Here is a 27,753-nt window from a genome sequence, read left to right as displayed (position 1 = left end):
TTTCACTTTTGCTAATTATGCTTTCTTGGACTTCTATGTTAGCTGTGCCCTTTTAGAGTCCCATCAGCTATACCAGGTACTCTCCCAAATAAATCACATTCCTCTATCTGCATATAAACTGTACTGCCCATGTGGTCCACACAACTGTAGCTATTTAATTACCTCAATTCGACCAGTTGTACCAAAAGTACCAGTTGGGCCATCTGAGGCAAAATATATTCCAACTTGATGTCCCGATAGAACCACAGGAGCTTATATTACAGAAGAAGGCCACGTGGCCCATCATGTCTGTGCCAGATCTTTGCAAGAGCAATACAAAGTAATCCTACTTCCCAGCTTCCTCCCTTAGTATTATTTTTTATTTGTTCATGGGATGTGGGTGTCACTGGCAAGGCCAGCAGTTATTGCCCATCCCTAATTGCCCTCGAGAAGGTGGTGATGAGCCACCTTATACAATTAAGTGGCTTGCTAGGCCATTTCAGAGTCACCCACACAGCTGTGGGTCTGGAATCACATATAGGCTAGACTGGGTGAAGAGAGCAGATTTCTTTCCCTAAAGGGCATTAATGAATGAGATGGGTTTTTATGACAATCCAGTAGTTTCATGATCGCCAATACTGATACTAGCTTTTCATTCCAGATTTATTTAATTACCTGAATTTAAAATTCCCCAGCTGCCCTGGTGGGATTTGAACTTATTGGCTGGATTTTCTGAATGGAGACATGATGGAGGCAGGACTGCTGCTTGCCGCGTCTCAGTCCCGCCTCCATCATCTTCTGGCCAAACAACGGGATTTCCCCTGATTGACCTTGTTAAGCCCGCCCTGCGGGCTCAGCAGGCCAATTAGGGGGAAGTCACTGACAGAGCACATCAACATCTGACATGCCATCTGTCAATTGAAAGAAGAAATGTCAGCATTTGACAGCTCTGTGAAAGCTGTCAAACACTGACATTCTGTGTAGGTTGATGAGCCCTTGTGTTCAGGACTCATCAAACCTTTCTACTTTGTAGAAATCAGATGACTGTTGGTTCAGAGGATCCAACAGCCAGTCTGTGAAATCTACAATGAAGATGTCGGGACTCTGGATCCAGAGCAGCTGAAGGCTGTCGGCAGAAACAAAGGTAAGTGAACATTTTCTAACATTTTGCACTCACCTCACATACTTACCACTTCACACTTGCACCCATCACTCACCTCTACATTGCACTTTCAGACCCCCCCCCCGACCCCTGCAGACCTTCTACTTGACTCCACCACCCCAGCGGGGTTCTCCAAGATCGGGAAGCTTGTTGTGTATGTAATATGTGTGCTACTTTGAACCTATGGACAGGACTGCACTACTTGTTGGGCGTAGTGATACGCAGTACCACTCCTGGCCATAGGGGTATAAATAGTACTGTGGGTACTGATCTCCCCTCAGTTCCCGCCTGTGGGCATGAAGTAAAGACCTACGTATAGTCCCTACCTCCAACCAGTAAAGACCTGTTTTATTGTTACTGATTAAGTCTGAGTATTAATTACTTGAACAACTCACAGATTTAACACTGGCGACGAGTCTGATTCGGACCCTGCGGCAGTCACTCCACGGCAGCTTCGTCCACAGCCAGGACATTGCAGAGAGGTTTCCACCCTCTCCACCCCACTGGAAGACATCCTGACCTCGGAGCCTCCATCGGCGACCGTCAGCTTCTTCTCCAGCTTGGTGGTGGGTAAGCCGTTGTCTGAGCCGGGCAGCGACGCGACAGGCAGTCGACCGCGTTGGCCGCACGAACGGGGCTGGGGGAGCTGGAGGAATAGGGCGCGAGAGCCGCTTCGAGCGGGAGGCGTTTCAACGGAGCGATCGCATCTCCTGATAAGAGCCGAGAGCCGCTTCGCGATCCAGCGATCGCATCCGCTGATAAGGGCCGCACTCGGGCGATCGCGGCGAAGATAAGGGCCGCACTCGGGGGCTGAAGGGAGACGGCGTTGGGGGACGGGTGAAGACCGCCAAGCGTGGGAAAACCGCCATTTTGTGGGCGGAGGACGACGGCAAGAGCGGGAAGCCGCCATCTTGGATAGCAGTAAAAAAAAAAAAAATCTGAGAAATTGCAAATCTACAATGCCTAAACACGGGAATATTAGCACCTTTGATAGTGACCTCGAAGATTGGGCCATATATGTTGAAAGAGTAAAAAATTATTGTAAGGCCAATAAAATTCGTGACCAAGATAAAGCTCTAACATTATTAAATTTAATGGGTGCGAAGACATACGGGCAATTGAAACACCTGTTATCACCAGATGAACCGGCGGATAAGACGTTCGATGAGATTGTTACTGTCCTGAAAGATCATCAAAACCCCACGCCGCTGATGCTAGCGGAACGATTTAAATTTTACGACAGAAGGCAGCTACAGCATGAAAGCAATGCTGATTATTTGCTGGAATTGCGTAAATTAGCGAAATATTGCCAGTTTGGAACGGGACTGACAGAGGCACTTCGAGACAAATTTGTGTGTGGTTTATTTAAACAGGATACACAAAAGCGACTGCTCGAGGAGAATGAGCTGACGCTTGAGAAGGCGGTCACTATGGCAGCAGCACACGAAGCCGCAGCGAGAGGCACGGCAGTAATGCAGCTACGGTCACCGGAGCTCAGTGCACACAAATTGGGTGTGAGTTCTGGCAAATGTTATCGTTGTGGAAAGACAACGCATGATCAGAACCAGTGTTGGTTTAAAAACCAAGAATGTAGAACTTGTGGTAGGCTTGGACATATAGCTAGAGTATGCAGGTCAGCGAAGAAGACCAGCAACAAGAAGTCACCGCAAGGAAAATACGCAAAGGTACACAAGGTGACCGAACAGGAGTCCGATTCAGACGCTAGCAGTAATGAACTGGCTAGCTTAAGAGTACTCAACGCTGGTAAGGGTGCAGACCTCCAGACAATTTGGGTCACTCTTCAGATAGAAGGAGTCCAAGTAAAACTGGAATTGGACACTGGATCGGCATTGACGGTCATAAATAAGAAAGATTACGGAAAGTTATTCCAACATATTCCCCTACAGGATACGGGGATTATATTGGAAACATACATGGGGCAAAGAATGTACCCCATCGGGAAAATAGAGGTTGCAGTGGTCCACAAGGGCGAAGACAGTCAAATAATGGACTTATATGTGATATCTGAAGGAGGTCCTCCACTACTAGGACGGGAGTGGATTAGGAAAATGAATATGGACTGGCATTTCCTACAAACAATAACGAGTGAGAACTCGGTGAAGATAGTCGGCCCAGACTCTGGAACGGATGATGGTAAGCCCAACTCAGGTGCAAAAGACAAAGTTTCAGCACAGAATTCCACTGAGCAACAACAACATAGTTTAACTGTGGATTCTGAGTCTGGCAAGTCTACTGATGTGCCCATTTCTGAGGGACACCGGGCTCGAACTCAACTCCATTTCAAACTACAACAGCAATTAGAACAAATGCTTCGCCGTTGTGAGCAAGAGTTGAATGCAACGAAAGAGTTCTTTGATATAGAGTTGGAGAATCTGGAAAGACAACAGAAGCAGCTGATGGAGAAAATGGAACAGGAGCACACAAAACGTCTGATGTCAGAGGAGTTAACGGTCAGCCAACTCCTGCATATGCTGAAGGACAGGACTCTGAAATGGGAAAAACTTGAACACGAACTTCAATATTCAAACGAAAGGGGTTCGGAGCTCTCAAAGGTTATTGGAAGAGCTGAGGTGGCAACACAGACTGAGATGACTGCAACAGAGCAGCCCTTGGATGCCAAAAGTACGCTGACTCACGTCAACGTAGAACAACAGACCGCTGAAACAGCTGCTCCGGTAGAGGGATTGCATAGTCCGATCAATCAATCTCCAAAGGAAGTTGAAGTATTAAAATCACAAATGAGGTCACTAGTAAACGACTTGCTGAAAGCCCAGAAAAAGCTGGATGCAGAGGTACACATGAAGAAGTCTCTTCAGGAAAGATGTCTGGATTTGGAACAAGAGCTGGCTAACGTCCAGCTGGGTATGGAGGAAATAGACGACCCTCTCACTGGTCTAGCTCAGGACGACACCGAATATTACTATGACCTGGTGGACGACACCGAATATTACGATGTCCTGTCCTGCCCAGCTTGTAACTTCGACTCCCAAAGTACAGAAATCATGGAGGAGCACCAAAAGTCTACGGAACATCGGGAGAAGCTGGCTCTACGACGGAAACAGGAGGAAGAGAAGGAGGAACTGCGCATGCAGCTGGCAGCTGTGGCAGCTGACAATGGAGCCCAGAGAGTCTCCAAGAAGCAGAAAAGGAAAAGTAAAAACAGAAGATGACCCATCTGAACCATTATCACCTCTACCAGATCACACACGTGGTCCCTCCGAACGGAGCCAATTCAGTTCGGAAGTTCAAACTGTTAAATCCATGGAAGGACTATTGAATGAGTCACTCCAGCAACGTGAACCGACTCCACCACAGAGATTGAATCTGTGAACTGTTTTCCGCAGAGACTGAATCTGTGATCTGTTTTGACATGAAGTTATCTATGTATCTATGTTATTCTGTTATGTAAACCTGAAGTTATATATGTATATATGTTATTACGTTATGTTAAATGGGGAGATGACTGTAAAGCTAGGAAGGGAGGAATGTTGTGTATGTAATATGTGTGCTACTTTGAACCTATGGACAGGACTGCACTACTTGTTGGGCGTAGTGATACGCAGTACCACTCCTGGCCATAGGGGTATAAATAGTACTGTGGGTACTGATCTCCCCTCAGTTCCCGCCTGTGGGCATGAAGTAAAGACCTACGTATAGTCCCTACCTCCAACCAGTAAAGACCTGTTTTATTGTTACTGATTAAGTCTGAGTATTAATTACTTGAACAACTCACAGATTTAACAAAGCTTGCACATGAAAAGGTAAAATGGGACTAATCCTTTTTTTCTGCCTGTTAACTACCTGTTAACAGGCAGTTAAAAGGATTTAATCCCTTTCCTGCCTCGAAGAGACGGGGCCCGGGTCAGGACGGCTTCCTGCCTCCTGGCAAAAGGGCACGGAGGCGGGATGGGGGCGGGTTTGCCAGCCGCCCCCACTTACTGCAACTTTACTGGCAGTCCCGCCTCCATACACACCTCCTTGGGGCTGGCAAAATCCAGCCCTATGTCTCTAACCATTAGTCCAGGCCTCTAGATTACTAGTCCAGTTACATAACCACTAGGCTACCTTACTCCATTGGATCCTGCATCTTCCCCTGCTGCAAGTGCTTTCATACCCTTAGAAGACTGACTGACCCTAAACTTAGAAGATAATTTGTCTCTGCTGTTGGGTTTTTGGTTTTGATGCTATATATTCTACCTGGGTTCAATGTCAGTGATCACCCCCATAAATGGACGTCAACTCCCGAATCAATTGGAGTATGTCTTTATCTGCACAATACATCGGTAAACAATGACAAGACTAAAGGATTGAACAGAGGTCCAATACTACTGAACTCCAGCTTATTTGAATGCAGCATCTCCCATCATATGATTCTCCTCATCTTTGGTAGCCAGACTGAATACACACTGTACCAGACAAAAGCTCAGCCTATAAACCAATTTACTTAACATAGAACAGGTAAATGAACCATAGCAAGCACAAAAAAGGTATGTTAGAGTAATTACAACATTTACTATTCTGTCTATATATTACTGTATATTGAAAATCTTATGTTAATGCACAATTCTCAAATACAAAATCTTACCTTTCGTTTCACATTTTTGTTACCCCTTTTCTATTGTAAATTCCTACGTTCACATTTGTAATGAAAGTTGCCTATGGAATTATACCCTGCCATCATGGTGGTGCTGTAGCACTTCAGTTTTGATAGAATCATAGAAAGTTACAGCACAGAAGGAGGCCATTTCAGTCCATCGTGTCCACGCCGGCCAACAAAGAGCTATCCCACTTCCCAGCTCTTGGTCCATAGCCCTGCAGGTTACAGCATCCCAAGTGCACATCCAAGTACTTTTTAAATGTGGTTAGGGTTCCTGCCTCTACCAGCCTTTCAGGCAGTGAGTTCCAGAACCCCACAACCCTCTGAGTGAAGAAATTTCCCCTCAAATCCCCTCTAAACCTTCCACCAATTACTTTAAATCTGTGCCCCTTGGTTTTTGACCCCTCTGCTAAGGGGGGTCAAATAGGTCCTTTCTATCCACTTTATCTATGCCCCTCATAATTTTATACACCTCAATAAGGTCTCCCCTCAGCCTCCTCTGTTCCAAGGAAAACAGACCCAGCCTATCCAGTCTTTCCTCATAGCTAAGATTCTCTACTCCCAGCAACATCCTTGTAAATCTCCTCTGTACCCTCTCTAGTGCAATCACATCTTTCCTGTAATGTGGTGACCAGGACTGCATGCAGTACTCTAGCTGAGGCCAAACTAGTGTTTTATACAGTTGAAGCATGACCCCCCCCCGCTCTTGCATTCTATGCCACGGCTAATAAAGGCAAGCATTCCGTATGCCTTCTTAACCACCTTATCTACTTGGCCTGCTACATTCAGGGATCTGTGGACATGCACTCTAAGGTCCCTTTGTTCCTCTACACTACTCATGGTCTTACCATTTAATGTGTATAACCTTTCCTTGGTGGCCCTTCCCAAATGCATTAACTCACACTTCTCCGGATTGAACTCCATTTGCCACTGTTCTGCCCACCTGATCTCCCATCTTATACTACAGAGCAACACCTGTACTCCAACCAACTCGACAATTCTGCTTCTCAAATTGTTGTAGGTTTTGCTATTTAAATATAAATAATAAAATAAATTCAAATCATTTCCATGATTTTAAAAGATGTATTACTCTCTTATGTCCCATGGTGGATTTGTAGTTCTTGTTGATGTAGCCCTGCATCAGCAAGGTTTTTCCTACTGTCAAGTCTCCAATGACGAGCACTTTGAACAGGTGTCATCCACTATACTCCAGACCTCAATGACACATGGCCATAATGTTTGAGCTCAACATCAAGGTGCGCAAACAATGGTATTAGCTCAGAATTTTTATTTGATGGCTTAAAATCTAGAAAATGCTGAAAAAAGGAAATATTTTTATATTTGATCCATTTTCCCACTGCTCATGGTTATTTTTTTTTGGACTAGTTATCTTGGTTTACTCTGTCTTCTGCACTTCCACAGGAGCAGGATGAAAATGACAACTCTTATGATGCATTTCCCTCTCTGGCACCCAGATTATGCCAGCAGGACCTAGGAGTCCTCACACAAGGCTCAGGCGAAACTTCCATCGCTGGGATTGAAGCAGAACTCTGGCCTCAGTCTCCAGAATAAGTAACAAGACTATATGGGGGAGGGGGGACTTCCTACAGGTATTTCTAACATTAAGTAAGCAATGTAATGAATAAATGTAGGCAGATAGGCGGCAGATGCATTAGAGAGGGTACAGAGGAGATTCACTAGGATGTTACCTGGGCTGGAGCGTTTCAGCTATGAAGAGAGACTGGACAGGCTGGTGTTGTTTTCCTTAGAGCAGAGAAGGCTGAGGGGGGACCTGATTGAGGTGTACAAAATTATGAGGGGCATAGATAGGGTAGATAGAAAGGAACTTTTCCTCTTTGTAGAGGGGTCAATAACCAGGGGGGCATAGTTTCAAGGTAAGGGGCAGGAGGTTTAGAGGGGATTTGAGGAAAAACTTTTTCACCCAGAGGGTGGTTGGAATCTGGAACTCACTGCCTGAAAGGGCGGTAGAGGCAGGAACCCTCACAACATTCAAGAAGCATTTAGATGAGCACTTGAAATGCCATAGCATACAAGGCTACGGACCAAGTGCTGGAAAATGGGATTAGAATAGACAGGGCTTGATGGCAGGTGTGGACACAATGGGCTGAAGGGCCTCTTTCTGTGCTGTGTAACTCTATGACTCTATCGGGGAGAAATTCAGTATCGCCCCGTTTAGGGCGCCATTATTGGCTGTGCGCAAAGTTTAGCGCATGACGCTAATTATCGCCTCCGATCGCCAACTTGGCTTTTATCGCCCCCTGGAGGTGATTGGAGCACTAAATTAAGCGCTACACACCTGTCTTAAGGCACAAAGGCGGAGGAGCGAGGCGCTACCTCAGAGCGCGGGCGCAGCGCAGGTGCTGTCAGTTAGTGATTGAACACAGACACACTGGCGCCGGCCAGTTCTTAAAGGGGAGGGTCGATCTTGCTCTCCAGCCACACTCTGCTCATTGGAGCCTTGAATCTCAGCCTGGACAGACATGTGGCTAAATCTTGCAGGCAAGGACTATGGAGAGGGCCAGGGAGCAAGCACAGCGCTTCAGCGAGCGGGCCTTGGAGGCTCTGGTTGGCGCGGTGGAGCGCAGAAGATCTATACTGTACCCAGAGAGTGGCAGGAGGCCTTTGCCGCGTGACTACGGAAGAGTGTGGAGGGAGGTGGCTCAGAGCGTCTCCTCCAGGAGCATGGTGCCCAGGACCCATATCCAATGTAGAAAAAAGTCCAACGACCTCACTCGGGTCGTCAGGGTGAGTGGCTTTTTTTCAATACCTCTCCATCCTTCCACCTCAACCTCACTCAATGGCCAGAGGGTCTTAAAACCCCAATGCCCAACACTCATCCAACACCTATGGCCCTTTCATCAAACACACACGCACATTCCACACTTTGCATACAGTAAGAGCTATTCAACTATGGGAGGCACATCAGGCAAGACCATGGCTGCATACAGTAAGGGCTATTCAACTATGGGAGGCACATCAGGCAAGACCATGGCTGTATATAGTAAGGGCTATTCAACTATGGGAGGCACATCAGGCAAGACCATGGCTGTATATTTACTCAGACGCCATCCTTTTTCTTGCAGGCCAAGCTATCTCATAATAGGAGACAGCAACAACGGACGGGTGGAGGGCGGCCTCAGCTGCAACCCCTCAGCGATCTTGAGGTGCGCGCCCATAGGATTGTGGCAAGTCGGGTGATCGGTCCCGTCGTCACTGGAGACGCCGACCCTGTTCTGGACAGCAATGGTAAGGTCATCACCTTGTTGTCCTCTCTCCTTCCACTTGTCCCTCACAACACCAGCCTTTGACACTTTCAATCCAAATTACTAAATCGCTGCACTCATTCCTCCCTTACTGCCACCCTGTCCTCACGCTAAAGCCACTCTTGTACCTCCCTGTTTTCAGATGGTGATTCACCAGCTGAGGAGACGGGCCCTCAAGCTGCCAGTGGGAGTGAAGCTGCAGGCGAGAAGGAAGAGGAAGCCGGAGCATCAGCGCCACCCTCTCTAGAGGAAGCCCATGGCCACATTGGGAACACGCCGTCCCTGGAGGGGAGCAGGGAGGAAGGATCTGATGAGGGTGAAGCTCCAGGACCCAGCGGGCTGCAGCAACGCGATGTGGGTAGGGAAGTTCGGGGGCCTTCTCCCCAGACGGAGAGTATGCCAGCGAGTCCTGCTGCACTGGACACAGAGGAGAAGCGGCTCATTGCTGAAATGAACATCTAGGTGGTGGACATGCACACTGAGCTCATGGGTGCAGTGGGAAGGGTGCCCAAATCCATTGAATCACTGGCAAGGAGTGTGGAGCACTTCGCTGTAGCACAGGCGGATGCCACACAAATGCTTAGTGCTGCAATTCAGTCACGAGCTGCCATGACCCCATCTCAGACTGCTCTCATGCAGACTCAGATTGAGGCCACACGAGCACTGACTGCTGCCATCCTCGCTGGTTTGGACACATTTCCCCGGGGCTCTCACCGCGCCGCAGCAGGCCAGCAATCTGTGCTCCAGCAGATTGCTCCGGATGCTGAAGTGCTGCCCCGTGGGAGTGCCAGTGTGTCGGTCGAGCAGGGAGTTGCTGTCCTCTCTCAAGGTGACAGCATTCCTGCTGCCACCACTGTCACTTCTCCATTGCACTTGCCACCGCCTGTAGGACAGACTGCTGCCGCCCATGCAGAGTTGGTGCAGTCTGCAGCCGGGCCCTCCAGGCCCAGAGCTGGTCGAGGCCGTCCTTCAAGGGCATCTGTAGTCTCAGGTTGTGACAATCAGCAGCCTTCCACCAGCCTTGCTGCAGCCACTGGGGTCCCATTACGGAGGAGCAGTAGGGTGGGAAGGGGGGAAGTGCGCAAGGGAAGGCAATCACCCTCGAAGGGCAAAAAGTAGGAGGTGTGACAAAATGTTGTTCATTTTTTATTAAAGGCCAAGGTTTGTGGTCAAATTTTTTTAGTGTTTTGGACATTATCTCCAGGTTGTGAGAACCAGTTATGTTAATGACTGTTTTTTTTTGTGTTTCTTTCTATTAGTTTGTCATGCAGAAATGACACACACAGAGTTTGTAAAATAAATAAGTTTTTGTATTCAAAATGTACATGTTTGGTCTTTGCAATCATTGTTGCCTTGGCCGGCTTAGGGGTTGCGGGTTGGTTTCATTCATGTTGTTCTCAATGGCAGAAGACATTTCCTCAGCAGGGGCCTAGAAGCGGCTTGCTATCAGCCGCTGACGGACGGCACTTCCAGTTTCGACATTGTGTGCTTCCCTCCCGTCTTGGTGCTGCTGATGATCATCCTCCTCCTCTTCCTCCTCCTCTTCCTCCTCCTCCTCTGGTGGCATTGGCTGGGTCCCGAGGATTGCCAGGTTATGCAGCATGCAGCACACAACAATGAAGTGGGAGACTCGCTCAGGCGAGTACTGCAGGGCTCCTCCAGAATGGTCCAGACAGCGGAACCATTGCTTGAGCACGCCGATTGTGTGCTCAATGATGTTCCTGGTAGCTTGATGGCTCTTGTTGTACCGCAGCTCAGCAGGGGTGTTGGGCGTACGGAGCGGTGTCATCAGCCAGGTGCACAGTGGATATCTCTTGTCCCCGAGAAGCCAACCACCTGGGTGATGCGGTGCCTGGAAAAGTTCTGCCACAGTAGTCTGGTACAGGATGTATGCATCATGGCTGCTGCCAGGATAGCAGGCATTGACAGCGAGCATCAGCTGTCTGTGGTCATAGACCAACTGCACGTTTAAGGAATGGAACCCCTTTCGATTGCGGAAGTCCTCTGCTTTCTCATACGGAGCATGCAAAGCCACATGCATGCAGTCAATGGCGCCCTGCGCCATGGGGAAGGCCGCTATCCTCGCAAAGCCCAATGTGTGTTCATGCTGGGTGTCTGGGGTCATAATAATAATAATTCAACTTTATTGTCATTGCACAAGTACATGAACAACGAAATGTGATCTTGCAAGCTCCCATGACTGGGAGAAGCAAAGCCGCTGTGTCGGTGCGCGCCGCCATTCCATTTCCACCATTCCTCCTGTCCGACAATCTTCAGCCCAACGCCCGGGCCTGTTCACCAGCCGCTCCTCCTTCCGTGACCTTCTCACCAACCGCCCCTCCTCGGGGCTCCTTCCGTGACCTTCTGCACCTGGTCTTCCCTGATGGTCACCCCTCCAGGTACTAACCAGGCCTGGCTCTAGCTTAGCTTCCAAGCCTTGCCAGTGACCCTGTCCCTAGTTCCAGGAACATGGGGAAAGAGATGTACTCTCGTCTCCTTTTATAGAGGGCATTTGTGACCTGACGGATGCAGCAATGGACCGCGAACTGGGAGATATTGGCAATGTCCCCAGTAGCTGATTGAAATGAGCCGGTGGCATAAAAGTTCAGAGCCATTTTGACATTCACTGCCACCTACAGAGACGTCCTGCTCCTCAGTTGAGGCTGCAGATCTGGCTGCAGCAGGTGGCAGAGCTCAGTGACCACCTCCTTGCTGAAGCGCAGCCTTCGCAAACACTGCTCCTCAGACATATTAATGTAGGAGAATTGTTGGCGAAATACCCTGGGAGGGTAAGGTCTCCTATACAGAGGCCTGTTGGCCCTCCTCCATCTGGCCATGATTGCCACACTCTCTCTGCATCTCTGTGCCCTCTGAATCTGCTGGCGCAGGACGACGCCCCCAATCAGTGCAGCCCCCATAGTATCTTGGCAATCAAAGTAATGAAGGTCAAAATCCAAATTACCTGCAAAGTTATGGTCAGAAGCCAAAACTACTTCACACAGCATTGACTCAATGCAGAAGTCTCTCTTTCTCTCTCTCAAAATCTCTCTCTCTCTCTCAGAACGAGTGGTGCAAAAATGTCTACCACACAAAAAGCCAGGAAGAGGCCCCCTTTAAATAGCGCCCTCCCCCAGCCCCACAGCGACTGGGAAGCATTCCAGTCTATCTGTCGTTGGTTGCGCCAGGCGGAAAGGATGGGGGGCGCCACTCAATTTCTGTTCCGGGGCGCCACAAGGACGTTGCACGCTCGAATGATGTCAAGATCTGCGGGCGCAGGAGATCGGGCGGTATTGTTTAGCGCTGCCGTAAAATGTCCAGTCAATTCCGCGAGAGGCGCAGATATCGCCTCGCCCGGGCACTAGTTGCTTTGTGCTCCATTAGCGCCCTCTTAAGGCACTAATGGGAGGCGCAAACCAACTGACTTTTTCCCCCTATGACTCTATAAGATGCAGTTCAATGCAAAGAAGTATGAAGCAGTACAATTTGGGACACTCTTTAAACATGGGAATTCAGATGGAAAAGGTTATTTAAAACAACATTTAAGTGAGATTCTGAGTTAATACATTGAGGATATGAACATAAAAGCAAGGTAGTAATACATTTGTCGGAAACATTGTTTAGACCACAGTTGGAGCTCTAAGTGCAGTTCTGGTGATTTGATTATAGGAGCGATATGCTCATGGTATAGCAAAGATTCACTGAACTGATACCAGGAAAGGTTAATGTTATGAAGGAAGGCTCAAAAAATGTGGCTGTTTTCAATGGAACAAATTATTAAAAGTTTTGAGAGGGTACATAGTATCAAACTGTTTCCATTGCTTGGTTAATTGATAACAAGGGGGACATAAACTGAGAATTATCACCAGAAGAACAAAGGAGGAAGTTAAAAGATTTATTTTTACACACAAAATATTATTAGAACATGGAATGTCTTACAGCAAGTGGGTATTAAGGTAAAGATTACAATAGCATTTAATGGGCATTGGATATATATTTGAAAAGAAATATTAGGCTAGAAATTGCGGTCAGAGGCGTACCTCCAGAGTACGCCTCCGATCCACGAAACAATTATGAAAGTACCTGTTGGCGGCCAGGCAGTGAAAAGTTGCGGTCTCAGGCCTCGAGGCGGAAGGCAGCGTAATGGCCCACGGATCCCAGGGATGCAGACGGTTCGGAAGTGTACCTGGGATCACGTGCGCCCAGACTTCCAATGACAAAGGAGAATTCCATTTCAATCATTTACGAAGGGAATTGCCTAATGAGATGCAATGGAATCCCCAAATCTAATAATTATAGAATGCACAGAATTGGAATTTTATTCATAAGTTCCTTCATTCAACCAACCTCACTAAAAATTTAGTTTTTTGATATTAATTTTATACATCATTAAAGGTGTAATCCAGACCAATATTTGCATAAATACATTTCATACCGTGTATGTGCATAATTTAGGATGTTAAAATGTTTAATTAAAGCCTTAGATATCCCCTTACGCTGATGCAAACAGGCCCTGTACCTGCTTGCATCAACCATAAGACTTCCATTCGCCATTGCTGGCCAGTCAGTGGGCAAATAGCTTTGACAGGCCGCAAGCGCATGCGGGAATCCTGAACTTGCGAGGCATTTCAATATGGCGCCATTCTCGGAAAGCATGTTGTCATACACACCACAATTTCAGGGCCAATATAAAAAGATATCGGGAAAGGATAGGAAAATGTGATTAGAGTGGGCAACTCCAGCTGATGTTTCTATGCTGTATATTCTATGATTTTGTTTTGTCAACTGAGATTCAAGCAACACATAGAAACTCCGTTCTAACCTGTGGGAAAGGTTTTTTGAACATCAGTGGCAAACTACATGTAAATTCTATGTAATTCTATCAAAGAAATAGGCCATTCAGCCCAAATGGTCTGTGTCAATGTGTATGCTCCACACGAGCCTCCTCCCACCCTACTTCATCTAACCCTATCTACATATTCTTCTATTTCTTTCTCCCTCATGTACTTATCTGGCTTCCCCTTAAAGGAACTTAAACTAGTACCTGTTTACAACTAGCTTCTTCCTGCATTAGATTTTTTTTGGTCTATTTACTTGTAATGCACTATACTGGGAGTGAATGATCATTTTGGATCGTATGATATGGATCTAAACCTTCCTCATCTACTTTCAAATACTGCCGCAACTGTGGAGAATCTGTTTGCTGCTGGAATGCTAGATGGATCTCTATATTCATTGGGGGAAGAAAATCACTACAGCATACTCTAGGTAAAAGCTCACAAGTCACTCATATCTGGTAAAGTATGGTTTGAATAACTCCAGTGTCAACTCCTGCAAATATGTGTTATAAACTGGAAATTAGGAACAGGAGTAGGCCATTCAGCATCTCAAGCCTGTTCCGCCATTCAATTAGATCATAGTTGATCTGTATCTCAGCTCCATTTACCCACCTTGCTTCCATATCCCTCAATACCCTTACCAAACAAACATCTATCAATTTCAGCTTTGAAATTTTAAATTGACCTAGCTTTTTGAGGGAGAGAACTCCAGATTACTGCTACCCTTTGTGTGAAGACGTGCTCCCTGATATCACCTCTGAAAGGCCTAGCTCTAAGTTTAAGGGTATGCCCCCTTGTTCTGGACTCCCCCCTCACCAGAGGAAATAGTTTCTCTTGATCTACCCTATCAAATTCTTTAATTATCTTAAATACCTCTATCAGATCAGATCACCTCTTAATCTTCTGAACAGACTATGTGCCAAGAATTGAAGCAGAGAATATATTAGAAAGCAAGACAAGTTGTGGTATTGATGGGTGTAGCTGCTATTGAATTTCCTAGAATTTTAGAATGTTACAGAAGTACACAAGTATACATCTTCTGTTGAAATGATCTATGTATCCTATATAGCGTTGGTTTGATATATGTATACCAGTATCAACTTTAACATGCTTTAACATTACTGAACTTTTTAATTCAACAACTATTCTGTCTCCCAACAGCTAGGCAATAAAGCCACAGTGGTGCAGGAGTCTGCACTTCTTCAATATATTATATATATATATATATATATGTATGAAAATGAACATCAATGAAAGGGAGGATCAAGTTAAAATGTGTCTGAAAACAGCCATAAACATTTTTGGAGAAAATTTGTCAATAATATCCAGTATACAACTGTTACTTTAGGTGAATTCTAGAGTAACAACTTTCAGTAAGAAACTGGAAGGCATCATTTTTGTTTAAGCATTGATACTGTTGATTGGTATTTACATATTATTCAAGTCTCATTCTTTTTTATAATGGCCCAGAAATTCAGGTCTCCACGGGTGAGTACGAACAGGGTACTCACCCGTAGGCCGAATGGAAGTGCCGGTTTTTTGCATGCACTGCACATGCGCGGGAAACCGGCACTTCCGTTCCTCTGAACAAAGGGGTTCAGAGGTCGAACGCACGTACAGGTGAGGCTGCGCGTGCGCTTTGAACTTCGGTTCTTTTTGCAGGTTTTCCCGGGATCGTAAGCCTGCAGTATTTAGAAATGTAAAAAGCAGGCGTAAGGCCTGCTTCTTACAAGGTAAGTGGTCAATTAATTAAAATTAAAACATTTTTTCCACAGGTTTATTATTTTTAAATACTTTAAAGCAAGGTAAGTTTATTTTTAGCCCCGTTAGAATATAAAATTATTTTTTTCAAAAATTTAAATTATTGTTTAAAATAGTTATTTGATGTAATTTATAGTTTATTTAAAAAGTGTGATTTAAAAAAAAAATTATTTGAAGGTTTACTGCTATTTTGGGGCCGTAGTATTCATAAGTTTTGACAGGTCTTCCTGTCAATCTTATGAATGGGCTTTTCCCTCCTCCGATTGGCTGCCCATGGCTCACGTGATCCCAGGGGACGCATCGCACTAACTGCGCCCCTGGGACATGCAAGCACTGCGCGCCGGCAGCTGGGCCAGGCCCCGGAGCGGAATTCCACGGGGCCCTACAGCTCAACTGCCGGCACGCAAGGTAAGTGCAGGTTCGGGGGCTTACACCCGCGGGAAGCCCCCGACCCGAATTTCTGGGCCATCATGTCTTTGTATGTACGGAAACCTCATAAACATGAATGGGAATAACCCCAAAAATATATGTACACATCAAATAAATTTTAAAAAACTTATATATTTAAAATTAATTCAAATGCCATTTAATTAAATATTTAAAACAAAAATTAAATTTTTTGAAAAATAAATGTAAACTTTTTAAATGGGCTAAAAATAAATTTACCTTATTGCACAGGCTTTTTAAGTGTATAAATGATTGATAAAAATGTATTTTATGCTTTTTTAAACTCTTACGCTGGTAAAAGCAGGCCTCGGGCGACTGTCTGTGTGGAGTTTGCACATTCTCCCCGTGTTTGCGTGGGTTTCCTCCGGGTGCTCCGGTTTCCTCCCACAGTCCAAAGATGTGCGAGTTAGGCTGATTGGCTATGATAAATTGACCCTTAGTGTTAGGGGGATTAAATACGTGGGGTTACGGGGATAGGGTGGGATATGTGTTGGTGTAGGGGTTACGGGGATCGGGTGGGATATGTGTCGGTGCAGGCTCGATGGGCCGAAATGGCCTCTATCTGCACTGTGGGGTTTCTGTGATTCTGTGATTACGCCTCCCTTTAACAGGCATAAGCATTTAACGGGCATTCGCTGGGCAGAAGTTGGGCAGATAGCGCAACTCTCCGCCCGCGGATGCCCTTTTCCCGGGGATGCGTTGGATCTGTCATGTTCTGAATTTTCACGCATGCACTTCACATACGAAAACCCGGAACTTGAGCGGCCTTTATGGGCGTGTTCGTACCTTGTACGCGCCTGTAGGGGCCGCAAGATATGGTCCAAGGTAATTTTTGTTTCGTGGCCTTATTTTGCAAGTTGCTCCAACTCTACTCAAATCTAAATTCAGTAAAGCATTCTGTTTCAGTGAAAATAATTGCTAATGAGAATAGTTATACTGCTGTTAATTGGCATTGGTAACGATGTTTATATGAGGAAGGTGTGATGAATATGAATATACTGATGCTCAATTTGTGAAAAACATTCAAATTTACATTGTAACTAAAGTACAATAATACACTTGCACTCAAATGGTTGCCAGCTTATATGATGGAATTTCCAACATATGCCATAATGAAGGCAACCAACCGCTCCTGCTCACCCCGTTTAAGATAATGGAAATTAGCAGATGGAGAGTTCCCAAAGTTTGATCTTATATTGGTTCAGTAACACTAAGGGCTGAATTTTGCCGGCACTCAGAGGGCGGGTTTGGAGGCAGTTCCGCTGTCAAAATCAAAAAGATTGACAGCGCGTTGGTATCCCGCTCTGAACCCGCCTCCTTGTCAGTTTCCCAAGTGCCGGTTCTGCCTGCGCTTTGCAGACACGGCACTGAGCGGCGGGTCATTCAATTGTGCCTGTTAGGAGGGTGTTTAAAGTAATTAAATCCCCATTTTACCAGCTCCAAAGCATTTTGCCAAGTTTTTCATGAGGTTTCCGTCGCTCGGAGATCACGCCAGGTAAGTATGTCGGGTTCTGAACAACTCTGCATTTCTTTCAATAGGTGACAGCTGCAAAAGTGGTCTAAAACCTGCCGTTTTACAGCTGCTCACTTCCCAATCTCAGAAGCTTCAGCATGCAGTATTTTTAACCCACTTTTGAGATTTTTGAAGTGTTTGGAGTAATCTCTCTATCCACTGTCACCTCCTTAGAACAACCTATCTCAACATTGACAGGTTACTTCTGTCATCTCTACCTCACCTGCCATCTATTCCATCAGCATTGGTGCCCTTGAAAAAATCTCACCTTGGTCCTCAGAATCCCACCATGATCAGCCCCAACACCAGCAGCACCAATAGCTCCAACAACAACACCAACCTTCTCCGCAATCATCTGATGCTGCACTGGACACAGGGCATCATCACCCATGCACATTGCTGCCCGGGACGCCAGCGATGGCCTCACCATGTCCAGATTTGATTCACTTAACACTGTATACCTTGGCTGCCACATGATGCACCAGGTTGGCAGCACCCCACACCGGCACCATAAATCATCCCTAACAATGTCCAAGCCATTCTTTTCACATTGGGGGGGGGGGGGGTGGGTGGGGGGGGAACGTTATGTCTCACCATTCACTGCAACTCACTAAGACACTTTCAAAGGTGCACACAAATCTGTCCAAGAAGGCAAAGTGGGGACAATAAGGATTTCAATGTTTGACACCACATTAACAGAAACTTCAAATGAACATTGGCCAAAACACCCAAGTGCCTACCCTTGTGTGTTGTTAGTTGGTATGATTGCACTAGGATGAGGGTGAGTGTGAGGGGTGTCTAGTGAGATGGGGAAGTGATAATGTAGATAGAGAGGGATGGGTGGAGGTGCAAGGTAAGTTGGTGTAAGTAAGGATGTGCAGGAGTAGGGTAGGGAAGGCAGAGTGATGGGGATGTGATGAGTGGCACAGCAGGATGAGGTTGAGTGTGGCTTTGCAGTAAAATTTTGTGATCTGCTGAGATCATTGAAAGGTTTGTGCCACTGCAGCCAAGTCCTCCTGACGACATCCCTGTTTGTGTCCTCCTGTGCAATGTGCAACCAGGCTGTGTTGGTCTTCTGGGGAGGTCTCTTCCGCCCATTGGAAGGGAAGAGGACCTCACTGTGTGCTGTGTCTCACTCCATAAGCATGGGAGAGACTGGGTGCAGCTGTTCACATCTGTGCAGTGGTTGTCAGTGTTTGCAGCACCTCAATGTCGTAGAACACTGACAGCACAACTGTCAAAATTAATTTGGGCATGGTCCCTTTAAGGAAACCGGCTGATGATGCATCATCAGATGATGTCATCAGACCCGCTTCCTTTTAATTGGCCGGGAACCTCACAGGGCAGGCATAACAAGCCCAATCAGAGGAAATCACTCGGAGGAGGCGGGATGAAGACGAGCGCGGAGTTTGCGGCCGCTGTCTGCTCCGGCCGCATCGACCTTGCCTCGGCTTGCGAAATTGCGGTCTAAGTGTGGAAATGAAGACAAGTACAATACAACCACAAATTAAATGTAATTTTCATTGGCCTGTAAGGTTGATTTATGTCAAACAAGGGGAGATTGGTGATGGTGGCCTTTGAAATGACGCAACACGTTGGGCAAGTCTCTGTCCCATGAAAACCCTGGCAGATAATCAGGAAAGCAAATAATTGGAGCATGCAAAATGAAAGTTCCCCTGTACTGAAAATGAAGCACATCTTAGGAAGGGTCCCGCCTTCCTGGGCCCCAAACGCTCCTTCCAGGTGAAATTGCGATTTACTTGTACTTTTAATTTAGTATACTGTATACACTGCTCGCGATGCAGTCTCCTCTACATTGGGAGACCAAATGCAGATTAGGTGATCGCTTTGCACAACACCTCAGTTCGCTCCGCAAGCATGACCCCAAGCTTCCGGTTGCCTGTCATTTTAATTCTCCGCCCCACTCCGGCCTCGGCCTCCTACACTGTTCCAATGAAGCTCAAATTAAGCTCGAGGAACAGCACCTCATCTTTCTATTAGGCACTTTACAGCCTTCCGGACTCAACATTGAGTTGAACAATTTCAGATCATAACCTCTACCTCCATTTTTGCAGATGGCAGCTGTTGCAGATGATTCTGATATTCCCATTTACTCCTCCTCTAGACCTATCTTTTGTTTCTTTACTTGTCCCATTACCATCTCCTTTCGCCTTGCACCATCATCCCTTTTTCATTTAAACTCTCCTGCCTTCCACCCTATCACCGACCTTCCTTTTTGTTCATTCCTCCCATCCCCCTTTCCCTGCCTCTGTACTTGCTTAAAACCTGTTACATCTTTAACTTTTCCCAGTTCTGACAAAATGTCATCAACCTAAAACGATGGGGCAGAAATTCCTCCCCAAACGCGTGAGTACGGAAGGGGTACTCATGCGTCTGGCCGGAGGAAATGCCGGTTTTCAGCATGCACAGCGCATACGCTGAAAACCGGCATTTCCTCTCCTCTCACCCAAGAGTTGAAGAGGCTAGCGCGTGCGCTGTAGGGGGCAGCGCGTGCGTCTTGGATTTCCTCTGTTTTGGGGGATTTGCGCATGTGTAAAGGCCTCCGGTCTTTACGCTTGTAAAAAGCACACGTAAGTATTTATTTTTACAGGTAAGTGGTGTTTTAATGCAATTTAGAATTTTTTTCCCCACAGGTTTATTATTTTAAAGAATCTACAATAAGGTAAGTTTAGTTTTAGACCCTTTTTATTAAAAATTTATTTTTTTCAACAAAAAAAATTGTTTAAATTATTTTTTTTAACTTATTTATACTTAATTTAAATGTTATTTAAAGTTTAAGTAGTGTTTTGGGGTGCAGTACTTCTCATGAGTTTGACGGTTCTTACTCTCAAACTTATGAATGAAGTTTCCCCTCCCCTGATTGGCTGAACAGTGCTCACCTGATCCCAGCCGGCACATCGCACTAACTACGCCGCTGGATCAGGTTAGCACAGCGCGCCGACATCAGAACCTGGCCACTGAAAGGAAATCCACTGCGGGCCAGGTTTCAGATGTCGGCGCGCAGGGTGAGCGCACATCGGGGGCTTGCACGCGCGGCAAGCCCCCGACACCAAGTTCTGGGCCATTAACTCTGCTTCTCTCTCCACAGATGCTGCCTGACCTGCTGAGTATTATCAGCATTTTTTGTTTTTATTTCAGATTTCTAGCATCCGCAGTATTTTGCTTTTGTCTTAGGAAGGGTCTCTTCACATTTATGGAAATCTAGTTCGCTGTCTCTAGTTAGCGTCAGAATTAGCATTTTTGCTTAGAACCACTTTGGTCATTGTCTCTTAGTGCAGTTATCTGTCATGTAATTTTTTCTCATCAGTTCTTCTTGTATCTTTTCCTTTGTCAGTAGATCACATTTCTTGACTTACTTGACTGTGCAGCACATAATTATTTTTCAAATCTTCAGCTGTCTCGTGGAACAGATTGCTTTTACCCATAAAATGGTGATTCAGTTCTCCCTTTTGCCTGGTTCTAATTTAGTCGACCTTGTACTTTACATGTAGTTCAGTCTGCTCGTGATAATAGTGGAACACCGGATATATCAGATTGACATATTGATTTGACTGTATTCCCATCCTCAATGCATTAACAAGATAAAAGTGTGTTCCCAGAAATGACTGTGGCAGCATTTAACATATGGATGCTTAACTTGTTTGCATGGCATTCTTTTGTCCACTATTTTAACAGAGGTGTTATCTTATTCATTTCAATTGGGAACAAGGGAATATCACACAATTTATGTTAAGTGTTTGCGTTCTACTATCACAAGCAATCATTTCTAGGCTATAGGCTTTTCATTTTTTTTCTTATGTTGACACATGTAATAAGAAAATACAATGGACATATTCATCAGTGGAGTGATACCAGTGAACAAATCACAGCAAGCTACAACAGATAACTTACAATTCTGAAGGTGTTAGCATACCAAATTCCTTTGTAACAAAGTAATCTTGATCAGTAAATACAAATGATTTCCATTACACTCTGGCAATACAATTGGGAACATCCCATTGAGTTGAATTTAGCCTGTCACATATTATTTCTGCCAGACCATTTATTCACTGCTTGCATTTGGATAATGTTCCATTAAACCACTCACACTATGTATAAGTAACAGCAACAACTGAATATCAATAGCTAAACCCAATATCCCAATACTTAACCTAAGCTCATAATTTGAAAACTATGCAATGCGGAAAATGACATTTTCACATCATTCTGCAAGCACACAAAAACGGCACAAGTTGGTAGCAAATATCCATACCAGCTCCAGGCTTTCAGGGCCTGGTGCAACGATTAACTTTGGACCCTCCCTCCAACAAGAACATCCAGTAGGTAAATGCTTCTGTACACTTACCAGTGAAGTTGACTTTTCGGATATATTCAAGGAGGATCCTGCCATCTAAAGGATTCATTTTGGAACAGAGTCCGATATATCCTCGGCAGAGGTCGTGGTGCATGTTGTGCAGAGCATGTGCCATGGCATAAACTGCGTCAATAACAAACAGTACTTTCCCTTCTTGCTCATAAGAATTATTCCGCCCAATTCGCTCCTGGCCTAGAAAAAAAGAACCACAAAAAATTAATTTGAAACGTTGATGCTTAACCCTTAAAAACCACTCCAATATTAATGCAAAAAACAATAATTAATTATCAAGACTTTGGGGGGAGGAAGGAGGTAAAAGGACTCTGTTTCAATTCATCGAGAGATGTTCATGTGCAAATTGTAAGTCCATTACATTTTCTTATTGTAAAGGGAGAAAATGGTGATTTAAAACTAAGTACATTAAAATTCTTCAACATAATTTATTGGAACACAGCAACTGAGTCAAGAAAGTTGTACCATCTTAATTAAACTTATATCTCTCCTCAGCTTATTTTAAGCTCCTCTATTTTTTTTAATACCTTGATTTATAATATATGCAGTAGTATAAAGGAGCAGAATTTATTTTTGGAAATAGTTTGTTAAGTTTAATCCCTTTGTTTCAAAAATGAAGATTTGTGTATGGAGCAAGTAGAATAATGGTCCGTATTTTCTGGGGCCTACAGGTGTGTATGCGGGACCTACGCAAAAACCCTGAACTTGCGATCTGTCAATTCTTGACAGATCGTAGCCATCGCTGGGAAAAGGGCATTCGCGGGCGGAGAGTTGGACTGCCCAGCGAATGCCTGTGAAATTCTTAAGTCTGGTAAAAGCAGGCATACTTTTACCAGCGTAAGAGTTTAAATGAACATAAAAATAGATATTTTTAAATTATTTAAATATTAACACACCTGTTAAATAAGTTTGTTATTTTTAGCCCCTTTAAAATGTTTACCTTTTTTATTAAATTAAATTTTTGTTTTAAATGTTTAATTAAATGGTATTTTAATTAATTTTAAATATGTAATTTTTAAAATTTTATTTGGTATATGTAAATGTGTTTTTTATGTGATCCCCATTTATGCTTATGGGGTTTCCGTACATAACAGAATCCCCATGAGCATGAATGGGGATTCCCTTCTTTTATTGGATGGGCTGGCCCACATGATCCATGGGGCGCTTGTGAACTGCCTGCGCCCCTGGGATACTTGGGCCTGTATGCAGGCCTACGCGTAGAGGTCCAGGAGCGTGAGTCTCCGCGGATCCCGAGGAATCAGGTAGGTGTAGATTTTATTTCCGGATCGGAGGCATTTCCCCGCGGGAAGCCTCCGACCGCAAATTCAGGCCTGTTGTGCTGAAATTGGTGAGTGGGAATATTCAAAACTTATTAGGATCAATTTAAAACCCCCGCAGGTGGGAACAGCGTGTGGGAGGTGTTATGTTCATAAATAAATAAATAGACATTTTCATTATGAACAGCTAGCTTGAGCTAGTCATTTATTCAGCCATGTGGACTAGTGTACAGGCATCCATCTTGACTACTGCCTTGTGGGTAGCCCCTTACTAAACATACAGCTCCACCTAGTGTACCATTCTAGAATGACATGTTACTGATCATTACATCCCCCTTCCTTAGAGGTTAAACAAAATCAATATCAATCAATATCAATCAATCATAATGACATAAACATCTTCACAACAGTCAACACATTTTCAAAGCTTTACTTTATGAACTCTAAGCTTTTCATTCTTTTATTATAGTTTTCTTTGTATTCAAAGATTAAGTCTATCAGGCTTTTTTACTTCACGTGTGGATCTTCTCAGCACAGGTAAGTCTGATGTGTTTTCATGAGAGCCTGTATGTGTGTTTGTGTTAGATTGTTCTGGTGGTGAGTGACAAGATTCAGTTGCGGCATTGTCATCGATTTGCTCTTGGATAGTTTCTTGTGTTTTCAGGAGGGAACGGCGGTTCCTCCTGAGAATCCGTCCTTCCTCAGTTCTAACAGTGTATGACCTTGGTCCTACTTCCTCAAGAACTGTAGCTTTCCTGTTCCATGCATCTGGATCCTCAATCCTGACAACATCATCCCTTGTCAATGGTTTCAGAGTTTTGGATGACTTGTCATAGTGTGATTTCTGTTTCAGCTTTAACAGTTGAAGTCTCTGTCTCAGTTCCTTACTCTGCTTTTCTTTTGCACAGCAGGGCAGCATGGTGCGCAACTTGCGACCCATTAGGAGCTCAGCAGGTGAAGAACCAGAGTCTAAAGGGGAGGCTCGGTAGCTCAGCAGGGCGAGATAAGGATCAGACTTGCTTTCTGTTGCTTTCTTCAGTAGCTGTTTGAGAACTTGAACACCTTTCTCTGCCTTACCATTCGACTGAGCATACAGAGGACTGGATGTGATGTGTTGAAAGTCATAATGTGCTGCAAACTGTTGCCACTCCTTACAGTTGAAGCACGGACCATTGTCGCTAACGGCAATCCTGGGAATTCCATGTCTGGCGAAGATGGATTTCACATGCATTATGACACTGCTTGCTGATGTGCTTGAGAGCAGCGCCATCTCAGGATAGTTAGAATAGTAGTCAATCACTATTAGATAGTCTTTACCATTCAAATGAAAAAGGTCCATACCAAACTTTTGCCATGGTGCTGTTGGTAAGTCAGCTACTATCATTGGTTCCTTTGCTTGTTTGTTTTGGTGTTTCTGACATGTCTCACATATGCCTATCATGTTCTCAATGTCCTTATTTATGCCAGGCCAATAAACAGTGTCTCTTGCTCTCCTTTTGCATTTTTCAATTCCGAGGTGTCCCTCATGAATCCTTTTGAGCATGTCTCGACGTAGAGCCTGTGGAATGACTATTCTGTTCTGTTTTAGTAATAGTCCACTTGCGACACTCAACTCTGACCTGATGTGAAAGTGCTTTGGACAGGAACCTTTTGGCCAACCATGATGAATGTTCTCTATTACTGTTTGTAACACTGTGGCCTAGAAATTCGGTATAGCCGCGTTTGGGGCGCTAGTCCTGGCGATGCGCAAAGTTTAGCACCAGGCGCAGTTTAGCGCCACCTAGCGCGATATTGGGTTGCAGCGCCCCTAAAGGTGATTGCGGCGCTAAATCAGGCGCTGCACGCTACTCTTAAGGCGCTAACCTGGCGGCGCAACCCAATTTCACGGTGGTGGGGCGCAGCGAGGGTGCTGTCAATAATCACTTTCCCTGAGACACAGTGGCGCCGGCCAGCTCTTAAAGGGGCAGGTCAATTGGCATCACCAGACACACTCACTGCCTTGTAGGCCTTCAAAGCGGTGGGAGCCTACCTGTGGCGCACCAGCCTAGCAAGACATGGAAAGGGTGAGGCAGAGGGCGGAACGCCTCACTGATGGGGCATTGGATGCTTTGGTTGGCGCAGTGGAATCAAGGCCAAGGAAGATGGTCGGAATGTGATTTATGTTTTGGACAGTCTCCCGGGTGTGAGAAGCAGTTATGTGTCAGTGTATTAGTTTTGCTTTCTGTTGCCATAGCTTTCTCATGTTTGAAGGAACCACATTTTGTGTAATGAAACACTTTCTTCATTTACAATGGCCATGCCTTCTATTTACATGCATCTTGCCCTTCACAGGCTTGGGGGTATCAGACCGGTTCCATTCCTGTTCTTGGAATGGCAGCAAGCATTCCGTGAGAGGGGCCTAGAAGCTACTTCTGATCAGCCTCTGACGCGCAGCCTGAGAAGAGCCGCTCGCGTAGAAGTTCAGGCCAGCAGGCATCTTCTCAGCCACCGACAGAGATGTCCTGCACCTTATCTGAGGCTGCAGAACTGGCTGAAGTAGCTGGCACAGCTCAGTCACCACCTCCTTTCTAAATCGCAGCCTTCTGACACACTGCTCCTCCGGCATGTTCATGTAGGAAAACTGCTGTCGGAAAACCCTGCAAGCGTAAGGTCTGCTGTGGCGACGTCTGTTGGCCCTCCTCCATCTGGCCATGCCTGCCCCCCTCTCCCAGCGTCTCAGTGCCCTTTCCAGATGATTCAGCAGCAGGACGTTCCCCTCCAATACAGCCCCCATAATAAGTGCCCACAGGAAGGTTCCCCGTTGTCAAGGCTCACCAACAGCAAGGTGATGGTCAGAAGGCTGAAGATCGTCTGCCTGCGCTGGCTCAGTGGTCAAATGGCTCTCAGTGTGCAGCTCAGCAACTCGTTGTAGCTCCCGAGGAAGTTGTGCTCCAAAAATGGCTGCCGCTTTTAAACCACACCAGTCCCCTTTAAATAATGCTCCTCCAGCCCGAGAGTGAGTTGGTAAGGTCCAGGTAAGCTGTCACTATTAGCACCAGGCACTACGGAGGGGGGCGCCACTGAATTTCCGGTCCGGGGCGCCGAAAAGGCGTTGCACACTCAAGTGACGTCATAATCAGCCTGTGCCCATGAGCGGGCGCCGGCGCTAAATGCATGCTCAATATGGGGCGAGGCGCTAAGCGCCTTGCACCCACCCGGAAATTGGCTAGCGCCCCACTTCTCGGCCTCTTTAGGCGTTAATCAGTGGAGCTAACAACCAAATTTCTCCCCCTGTATCTTTTACTGTTTCTTCTGCTATTTGCTTTGATTTTGTATCTGACACGGGCAGCGCAGCAGTGACAATACTCACATGAACATCCACATCTTCTTCAGTGGAGCTCACATGACTCATTGTGGGTGCTCGGGATAGTGCATCTGCTAACACTTTGTGTTTGCCTGGTGTGTAGATCAGTGCAAAGTCATATCTTTGCAGCTTCATCATGAGCCGTTGAATCCTTGGAGACATCTCATTCAGATTTTTTTTATGATGGTAACCAGTGGGCAGTGGTCTGTCTCAACTATGAAGGTGGAAAGTCCATATATGTAGCCATGGAACTTTTCTAGTCCAACTACCAAGCCTAGACATTCCTTTTCAATCTGGGCGTATCGACATTCAAAGTCAGTCATAGACCTGGAGGCATAGGCAACAGGCTTCCATTCTTCACCCTCTGCTTGTAGCAAGACCGCGCATAGGCCATCTTTTGATGCATCCGTTGACACTTTGATTGTCTTTGTTGGGTCAAAGAAGGTGAGTACAGATGTGGTTGTCAGCACTGTTTTGAGTTTCATCCACTCTTGTTCATGTCTTTCTGTCCATGCGAACTCATTTGTTTTATGTAGCAGGTCTCGCAGACAGGCTGTCTTGGCTGACAAGTTAGGAATGAACTTTCCAATTAAGTTTATCATCCCCATGATGCGTAGCACTCCTTTTTTGTCAGTGGGTCGGGGCATTTTGAGTATGGCGTTTACTTTTTCCATATCTGGCTCTATTCCTTTACCAGATAGATTATCTCCTAGGAAAGTGACTTCCTGGATGCCAAACTGACACTTAGCTTTGTTGAGCTTCAGTCCATTCCGGCGTATGCTCTGTAGCACTTTAGTCAGTCTCTCATTGTGTTCTTTCAGTGTGGAGCCCCAGATGATGATGTCATCAACATAGACCCGAACTCCTTCCAGACCTTCAATTATGTATTCCATCGCTCTATGAAAGATTTCAGATGCAGATATTATCCCGAAAGGCATTCTGAGGAAACAATACCTGCCAAATGGTGTGTTGAAGGTACAGTATTTGGTGCTCTCTTCATTCAGTTTTAGTTGCCAAAATCCTTGTGAGGCATTGAGCTTTGTGAAGTATCTGGCACCTGACATTTCACTGGTGATTTCCTCTCGCTTGGAAATCTGGTAGTGTTCATGTTTTATGTTTGCATTTAAGTCCTTTGGATCCATGCATA

The 27,753-nt window shown here is 45.6% G+C and overlaps 1 protein-coding gene across 1 annotated transcript in view; it reads right to left on the bottom strand.

Annotated features, from left to right (window-relative positions):
• LOC147105243 (metabotropic glutamate receptor 4-like) overlaps positions 1–27,753 on the bottom strand; it is a 1,649,895-nt gene that overhangs the window by 703,166 nt on the left and 918,976 nt on the right. Inside the window, exon 6 of the mRNA XM_086011400.1 lies at positions 21,966–22,166. Coding sequence (XP_085867526.1) covers positions 21,966–22,166 — 201 coding nt within the window. The remainder of the gene's footprint in view (positions 1–21,965; positions 22,167–27,753) is intronic.

The sequence above is a fragment of the Somniosus microcephalus genome, chromosome 18 (genome assembly GCF_052327205.1).
Source record: "Somniosus microcephalus isolate GS21.2 chromosome 18, FLI_Smic_1.0, whole genome shotgun sequence".
NCBI classification, from domain to species: Eukaryota; Metazoa; Chordata; class Chondrichthyes; order Squaliformes; family Somniosidae; genus Somniosus; species Somniosus microcephalus.
This window is presented reverse-complemented; position numbering and strand designations above follow the sequence as displayed.